General features: G+C 42.4%; 1 protein-coding gene across 1 annotated transcript in view; it reads right to left on the bottom strand.

The window, feature by feature from the left end:
* Positions 1 to 4,658: 4,658 nt before the first annotated feature.
* The window catches only part of LOC102913402 (NACHT, LRR and PYD domains-containing protein 2-like), a 59,628-nt gene continuing 54,944 nt past the window's right edge, over positions 4,659 to 9,342 (bottom strand). The window contains exons 10-11 of the mRNA XM_076563307.1: positions 6,749 to 6,919; positions 4,659 to 4,957 (exon numbers count right to left, since the gene is read on the bottom strand). Of these exons, the coding sequence (XP_076419422.1) occupies positions 4,819 to 4,957; positions 6,749 to 6,919 (310 nt within the window). The 3' untranslated portion in view covers positions 4,659 to 4,818. The remainder of the gene's footprint in view (positions 4,958 to 6,748; positions 6,920 to 9,342) is intronic.

Raw genomic sequence — 9,342 nt, 5'->3', positions numbered from 1 at the left:
ACATAACATGACTGGTAGGATAGATAGGGGTTGACTCGAGGTTCATCAACATTAGAGCCCCAGACATGTGTACACTCAAGAATGTGTGTGGAGAATGAGAGCAGAGGCAACAAGTCAGGATGGCGGTCCATACGCCTTCTTGGTGTTTGATCAAGCAGTTGAGCCAATGTCTACTTTGCTCCAAGAACTCTACCCGTGATGGAAAAATCTAGGGGAAGTCTCTTTCCTGATACCTTGCGCATTGTGGATATGATAATAGGCCTGTGTAATGGCATTTCTTCAAGCTTCTCCAACATGGATTCTAGGTTGATTTACCTGGTTTACAGAGCTGACCTGTTCCATCCTTTACATGTCCAGTGTTCTCTGGTAGTTTGTGCTCCTCTGTGGTACTCCATAGATTTAGCCTTTACCCTAACCCCATCTTAAGTCACAGTTGGATAAATCTTTTACTTTTTAGAATGGAAATTTGTTCTCCAGAAAGTAGGCTAGGGTGTTACTTTTCATTAATATATAATAATCTGTACGATCAGCATAGTCTTTTTCTTGTTTACAGCAGATATATTTCAAGACTCCAAATGGATGCCTATGAGTACCAAATCCTGTACACATGTTTTTCCTACATATATTTTGGTATTTTGACACCATTAAAATAAGTATCTGACCAGAATCTCTGTGACATTTGATCTGCTAAACAAGATGGCTAGTACATCCTCATGAGCAGGCAGTCAGTGTATACACATCCAAAAGTTTGATTCATGTACTGTAATGTGATAATACAGGATGGCATGAGAGTTTATCCTGCTACACACAATTTGAATATTATAATTTATTTATGGAATTTTATCCACTTAATATTTTCAACCTAAGATTGATCACATGTGATGGAAACCATAGAAAGCAAGACTACACAGAAGGAGACACTCTGAAAAACAAAACAAAGCACATTTATGGCTTTTTTCATATTAGAGTCCTAACCTTACCTGAAAGGCCAGAATAGTCAACTCTAGAGAGATTGGAAATAATTATTTCCAGAGGCTGAGAAGGGTAGTGGAAGGGAATGCTGGAATTACTGCTTGATGAGTTTGGGATGGTAGATTTTTAGTGTGATGAAGATTGTTTTGGAACTAGACAGAGGTGATTGTTTTCAAACATTGTCAGTGTGTTAAGAGCCATCAAATAGTTTACTTAAAAATTCAGTAAGGCAGCTGAGAAAACTTTGGAGTGTCTATTATCCTAGTACTTGGAAGGAGAGGCAGGAAGATCTTGAGTTCAAGACTAGCATGAGTACCTATTTCTAAAACAGATACAGTTTTGTGACCAAGATAACCGTAATGTACTGTCTCTTTAAAGAGCACAGAATGATTTTTAAATGTTTTCAACATCAAAAGGTATATTACATATGTATATGTGTGTACCTCATAAGATGTGCAATTTTTGTTATGATGCCCATTAAATATTTATTTAGGGAAAAGATAATTTACATAAGATAATGTCTTACACATCCAAAAATCTTAAGAGGAAAACCCTTTTCTTTGGTACTCATCATCTCTACCCGGAGTAATGTCTCCAAGGAAACACGGTATTATATGGGCAATACTTGTCATTTTGCTGTCAAGTCCGGGCATCCAGCTAGGGGCTGGTTCCTTCCTGGAAACTGAAAATCCTATTTGCTGGTATTTTCAGTCTTCAGATTAAAGTATGTATTTCTTAGAGACAATGGAAAGGGTGTCTGGCTAGCTGGCTAGCTAGTTACCATATATAGAGATTGCTATTGGGATTTTTTGAGCTTATTTTGTGGTGTTGTAGTTGGAACTTAAGGCTTCCCACATGGGGCAAATGGATGTAACTGGAAAAAATCATCCTAAGCAAGGTAACCCAGACACAGAACGACAAACAGTATATACTCACTCATAAGTGGGTATTAGATGTAAAGCAAAGGATAACTAGGCTACAATCCACAACCTCAGAGAAGCTAGGAAAAAAGGAGGATCCTAAGAGGGATCACCCCAGGAAGGGGAAATAGTTAAGATCTCCTGGGTCAACTGGGAGGGGAATAGAGGAGAGGGGATGGGCATATGAGGGCTTGGGATGGCTGAGGATTGGGAAATATGGCTTCATTGGAACAGAAGTCCATAAGCTCTGCTTATTTCCTCCAGGAAACCCCTTACCTATTCAGTCTCACCAAGTCCTTATGTCCCTCCCTAAAATGCAAACATAGATATACTACAACGCCACTGAATTGCTGAAGTGGACAGCATTATGGAAGGATGATCTTGCTATATGCCTTACCAAAGTACTCACAGCAAGAACTTCCTTCCCGGTTAACAATGTGAATGGATCCAAAAACATGCATATGCATGGTATCTGCAGTAGAGTCAAGACTTATTTTCTCAGAAGTCAGTAATGGGCTGAGGCTGGTGATCCAGGTAAATCAGTGCCATGAGAACAAACACCACTTTGCTTGCTCACCTCCAGACATTTATAACATTCATGTAGATGATAGGGATCCCTCATGCCATGTCTCAGTGTTGGGTATGGTTTGTAGATGAGTCTGAGAGTGTAACATAGGATATACATCAAGATGATGAATTAAGACCCTGATTAAAGGGCTGGAGAGGTGTTTCAGCTCAGAGTTACATGTTTCAGGGAGTTACAAGTGCCTGCTGCTTTTGAAGAGGACCTGAGTATGATTCATAACACCCAGTTCAAATGGCACAATTCTTGCCTCCACAGGTACCTGCTACATGTGTACCTGCACATATAGATACAAATACACACAACCATGAAAAAAAATCGCTGGTTAAAAAAAAAGCTTATGGTTGGGGAGGTCACAGCCTCTAGTGTGTATCCTGTTATTGTTAGCTAAATGAGTTGTACAATTGCCCTCTAAGTTTTAAAGTTTATTCTTGTAGACTTCGACTGCTCTTAACCTGGCTCAGAGAAGCTTCTTGGGTTGCACATGAATGCACACACATGCAAACGCCAGATTCACATGGGGATGTAACTCAATGATAGACAAAGTCCATAGCTACTGTGACCCACATAGCATGGATTTAAAAACCCTCACTGGGGTGGCAAGATGATGAATAAAGATAGTCACCCATGCAGAAAACCTGGGATCAGATGAATGTCTGCTACCATCGGAGGGTAAAAACTACTTCTAGCAACCCAGATCATCAGTGTGTGAATGAGGTATAGCACAAGGAGAGAGGCTGGCAGGTCTTGACAGGTGATCACTGTAGACAAGCAGTTTCAGGTTGTAAATGTGATGGTTAACATTCAATGTCTGAATTGCCATGCTTGACAGATAAACAAAAACATCCCCCTAATATGTAAGCTTGTAGCTTGTACAAGCTTTACCCTAGCGGCCCACTTCCCTTTTCCCCAGGACATTGAAGACTGCTCTTTAATTGCAAAATCTGCTGTTCTTGCAAGACAGTTAAGTCAGAAGGTTAACTGCTCTTTCTGCTTTTGTAACCAAGCTTGCTTACTCTGCAAAATACAACGTAACGTTGTGGTCTTTGCCTTTATAAGGCCTGGACTGATATGACTCAAGGCTGCATTTTGGGAGTGCTCTCAGGTGCAGTCCCGGAACCAATCACCCCAGGTGCCAGTATTTAAATAAAAAGCCTCTTAAGATATTAAAACATGTTCATGGTGAGTCTGAGTGACCCCAGACTCATGAGAGTAAACATCCAGGAGGAAAGAGCTGCAGTTGGTAGTCTTCATACACACTTGTCACTCAGCTGCACTTTGACTCTTCAGGAAAGCTTTGCCACCTCTCTTTTGCCTCACCTGGGTGAGTAAGCCTTCACTAATCCTGTGGGGCTGAGACCCTGGAGTCCTGGACATGGCCTTGCCTTGGTCAGTAATACACATTCAGTCAGGCTTTTGCTCTCTCAGGGCTTCCTCCACTCCCTACACCTAGCTGTGCAAGGCCTTGGCTTGATCCTGGCTTGATCCCCCGTGCAGCCTTCAAAACCTAAAGGCAGAACCCAGCATCCATGGGTGGGGGCTATAGAAATAGGAGCAGTCAAACAACTGCCCCGTGCAATTCCTGTTGTGTATCCTCTACTGTTGTCTAGCAATTTCTTCTTGGAGGGAATCACTTTAAGGGGCAGGGTGGTCTAAAAAGAGGTGAAACATCCCATCCTGTGGGGCAGGTCCTTAAGCTCAGGAAATATGCAAGCCAATGCTTCAGAAAGACTCTGAATCTGACCAGATATACTAGGGCCCTTCTTCTCCAAGCATGCACAAGTCATAAAGATGCTAAGAGACGCTCTCAGGACAGACGAGACCAGCTGCCTGCCAGAGACTCTCCAACCTGTTGAACTTCCTGCAGGTTGTGCATCATGCTCCAGGTTGTCAGTTTTCTTGAGTTATCACCCACCCTGGGGTGGATTTTGGTGATGCAGATATCTGAGTCAATGCTGCTTCTGCAAAGTAACTCCAATAAATCTCATTGGTTCACCAAGTTGGATTTTTGTAGTATCCATGCTTTGATCTGTCTTTGGTTCCCTATCTAGTGGTGTATAGATCAAATCTACGCAGGAATGGTGTCACATATTACCCTATGATTTCTTTTCAATTTTGTGGGAACCCATTAGTAAACAGGACTTTACAAATGCTTTCACCTTTATTTCTCAATAAACCCGTGATATAAACATTTCACATGTAACATTGTTCAGTGACTTGTGTGGAATAAAGGATAAAGACATTTAGCCTAGCTACCAACAGATCAGAGAGGGTGACCAGAAGGCCTTCATCCACACCTTCAAGGCCCATTACTCATTTGGAGGGTAGAGACACTGGGTGGCCTCAAAAGATGAAATGAGGCAAAGAAGATCCCTTTCTCTTAGGATCTGATTGGTCGTTGTTAATGGTCAATTGTGGATGGCTCTTTTTCATTTCTTGGATCAGCTTCTGGATACTCGGGTCAGCGTCATCAAATTTCAACCTAGGTCACAACCAGGGGAGAAAAATGGTTGTTGCTTCAGTGACATTCATTTAAAATTCCCACATGCCTTAAATGTCTCATGGGTCACTTTAACACTATACTGCAAGGTAGAATTGCATATTGATATTTTAAATTTTACTTGAGTGCATGGTATATGCATATGTGTTGGTGGACTAAACTCCTGTGGCTGCATCGAGAGGCCAGAAGTTGTTATAGGGATGTCTTTCTCACTCAATTCTTTATCCTACTGTCCCCATCCAGATTTTATTTTGTGTTTGAGTGTTTGGCCTGCATGTATTTACGTGCACTACATGTGTGCCTGGTGCCTGTGGGAGCTCAGAAGAGGCCACTGAATCCCTGGAATTGGAGTTACAGATGGTTGTGAGTCACCATATGGGTGCTGGAAATAAAACGTGGGTCCCCTGAAAGGGCAGCAAATGCTTTCAACTGCTGAGTCCTCTGTCCACCCCCGCCCCACCTATCTTGCCCGTTTTTTTTTTTTGAGTCAGAATCTCTCACTGGCACCCTGAAATTCACCACTTTGATTAAACTGGCTGGTCAGTGAATCTTCCTGACTCCACCCCCAACTACTGGAGTTATAGACCTGTATGGCCTAGGGCTTTCATGTGGGTATTGGTGATTCAAACTAAGGTCCTCATGTTAGCACAGCAAGAGTTTTACACACTAAGTTAACTTCCTAGCCCCAGCATATTGGGTCTCATTAGCCTATGCTAGCCTCAAACTCACTCTGTAGCTGGGGATGGCCTTGTCTTTCTGATCTTCCTACCTCCATTTTCCAAGTTTACTGCCACGCCAGTTTTATGCAGTTCTGAGGATGAAATTCAAGGCACACACCAGGCAAGTACACTACCAACTGAATTACACACTCAGCCTGCATATTGATTTATTGGGGGAAAAGGTATCTATCTGTAGTGATAAAGACACTGCAGAGCCATGGATCCTTCAGTCATGACTGTACTGTCTTTTGAATCAGTGTCTCTGACTGAAACAGGAGCTCGTAGATTGGCTAGATTAAGCTGTTTAAGTGCTTGGGACCTGCCTGTCTCTGTGACCTCAGCTTTGGAGAGGCAAACACACACCTTCATGCCTGGCATATATGTGGGTTCTTAGGCGCCCATACTTGGATAGCAGCCACTTTACGAAGTAAGCTATCTCCCCAGCCACTTCTTTCCTTGGTGCTCTTTTGAAAGAGCACCTCAGGCTGTAGTCTAGGAGTGCTTGAAATTCAGAATGTAAGCCCAATTGTGGCAATCTCATCACAACCTCCCAAGATCCAGAAATCAGGGCTGAGCCATGACACCAGGTTCCCACTATGCTAGAGACACCATGTTAGACTTGCAGTTTACTCTCACTAATAAGACAAATGTCTAACAATTACAGCTTCTTGGTCTCCCATGCAGTATTGACTTCATTATCCAACCCCAGTTTACCCATCAGTGCAACAGAAAGGTTAAGGAGAAGGTTGTTAAGAATGACCACTGGATGTGGTGACCCACGCTTTTAATCCCAGTGCTCAGGAGGCAGAGGCAGGCAGATTTTGGGGTTTGAGACTAGCCTAGTCTACAAAGTGGGTTCCAGGACAGTTAGGGCTATACCGAGAAATCCTGTCTTGAAAAATTAAAAAGAAATATTTGGTGACCAAATGTCAACGGATAAAGCTGATTGCCAGATGTCAACAGTGAACCATTTAGTAGCACTGGGTGTCATGTCACTTCCACCAAAACCACCCTGTAGGAAACAATATATATGAAATAGGAGATAGGACCACACCTGAGTGTTTGAAGGGGGCAAACGTTATGTTTCAAGTCTTCACAGAATGTCTTGACTGCATCAGCTCCCAAGTTGTTCTGAGATAGGTCGAGAGTGTTCAGGCTCTTGTTGTTTCTGAGAGTCTCAGAAAAGTCTTTGCAGTTGTTTGGAGTCATGGAGCATCCATACAGCCTTGCAGACAAAATACAAACCTTAACTCATTGTGTCTTACCCAGCACTGGATTTCCTGTATTCTTCAGCAGTCACCTTCCAAGCAAGTTGTGCTTGTTGGTACAATAGTGGCAGGACAGTGTGGGGGGTACCAATAGCTTTCTGATTGGATTTGAGGCTGCTACAGATGAGGCATTTCTGGTAAACATGGTTGAAAGTTCCCTGGTGGGAAACCTGCTGTTAGTTCACTAAACAGTCATGTTGTCAAACCGTCCAAGAAATATTTATGTTTATAACTACAGATCTGTGTTGCTCTCAAGTTTAGTCAGAGAAGCTTCTTTTTACAGTGAGTATGGCTAACAAGGAAACTTATAACTGGTCTCAATGCTGAGAATAAATGAAGTGCTCAGCTGTGGAGGGTCATTTGCATCAACCTCTCTCTATTCAAGGCTTAGGAAACATCTTGTAAGAGGTAGATAGACTAAGAGCTGGAGCATGGAGAGGATCAACGTGAAAGACTGTCATCTGGACATTGCATGACTGTTGCACACATGAACTCACAGCAAACGTAGTGACCTGTACAAGACCTGTACAGATCAAGACAGTCAAAATTCCAGCATGGATGAGGGAGGGTCTCCAGAGTCCCCATCCAATTGATGGAAAGAGAATCACTTTGGAGATGAAGACGTGGAAGGTTGCTGATGTCTCCACACTCATGTGCATATGATCAGTATTCACTGGACTAAGGGTGATAATTTAATAATAAAAAATAGTAATGATAATACTATTATAACAATAACAATAATAAAAGAGAACGTGAAGTTGGGAAGGAGATCGGTTAGGTCGTCTCAGGAAAGACTTGGGGGTAGTGGAAGGATGCATATGAACCAAATACATGGTATACATGTATGAGAATTTCATTGAATAAAAATATTATGTATTTAAGACATAGCTCATTAATTCAACCAATGCTATGATCATTATCCTGTATGACAGGCACACAGTTGCAAGCACTCAACAGTGAGCAACAAAAGCTTCTGCCCTCAGGGCAACAAAATAGTGTACTCTGTAGTATAACATTTACAAGGAAAGATTATGAGAGGAAAGAAGGGAGTATCTGGGGATGCCAGATCAAGGGCTGTGGATGGTATGAGAGAGTGAAGAGAAAGAATTGTAGCAGTTAGGGGCTAGAGAGATGGCTCAGAGGTTGGGAGCACTGACTGCTCTTCCAGACGTCCTGAGTTCAATTCTCAGCAACCACATGGTGGCTCACAACCATCTGTAATGAGATCTGGTGCCCTCTTCTGGCATGCAGTCATACATGCTGTATACATAATAAATAAATAAATCTTAAAAAAAAGAATTGCAACAGTTAGGATTAGCAGATCTCCAGGACAGGGAAAAGGCCTAATGTTGGCTTAGTGATACATGTGTGAAAACAGTATCCAACTGAGCATGTTGTACATGTGTATAATCACACACCATTTGGAAGGCCAAGACAGTAGGTTGGATAGATTGATGCAAGCCTAGGGTACACAGTGAGACCCCATAAAGCAAGCAGAGAAGTCAGGGCAGGTCAAGGTAACAAAGCAGAGCATAATAGAGCAAAATATATACATGATGTATACAAAGCATAGAATCAAGACAGGCAGCATCAGTGACCCAGAGAAGGCCGTAGAAGAGGAGGTCATAGGCAGAGGCCAGCCCACAGAAGATGCTCAGATCCCAGCCAGATTTTGCTTGGACCGAGACAGAAGCCACTGATGGTGGGATGATGTGAGTGATATAAAAATGACCATAAAAGTTATTCAACGGGACTGGAGTTTTAGCTCAGTTGGTAGAATGAACAAGGCTCCAAGTTTGATCACCAGTACCACATTAGACTGGGCATGGTGGTGTATGCCAGTGGTCCCTGCACTTCAGAGTATCAGAAGTTAAAAGTTATTTTCTGAAACATAGTGAATTTGAAGCCAGCTTGGGATACAGGTAGAGGAGGGCTGGTGAGATGGATTGGTGGATAAAGGTCAGGCCTGATGACCTGCATTTGATCCTTAGGATCCACAAGGTAGAAGGAGAGGACCAGTTCCCATTTGTTGTCCTTTGACCTTCACACTTGGGTTATGGCATGTTCTAGCTCCCTTCCCCACAAAATAGAGAAGTGTAGTTAAAAAAAATTAAAGTTTAAGAAGAATACCCACAGGAAATGAAGAGGTCAGAATGCAGCCTTGTGAAATCAACACAAGCTCCTAGATGTTGCTATGCTCGAATTCTAGATAACTGGAAGAGAGTGCCAAGGTTTCAGAATAGACTGGACTCTAAAAGAGGAATGGAGAGAGGATATCACACAAAGCGAGGAAATGATCTGTTCGGAGGGATAGTTTATACTGAAGAGTTTAGGTAGGGGAGAAAGATCAATTCCATTTTGGACAAAGACCTCAATGAAC

Source organism: Peromyscus maniculatus, chromosome 1, assembly GCF_049852395.1.
Source record: "Peromyscus maniculatus bairdii isolate BWxNUB_F1_BW_parent chromosome 1, HU_Pman_BW_mat_3.1, whole genome shotgun sequence".
In the NCBI taxonomy this organism is placed as follows: domain Eukaryota; kingdom Metazoa; phylum Chordata; class Mammalia; order Rodentia; family Cricetidae; genus Peromyscus; species Peromyscus maniculatus.
This window is presented reverse-complemented; position numbering and strand designations above follow the sequence as displayed.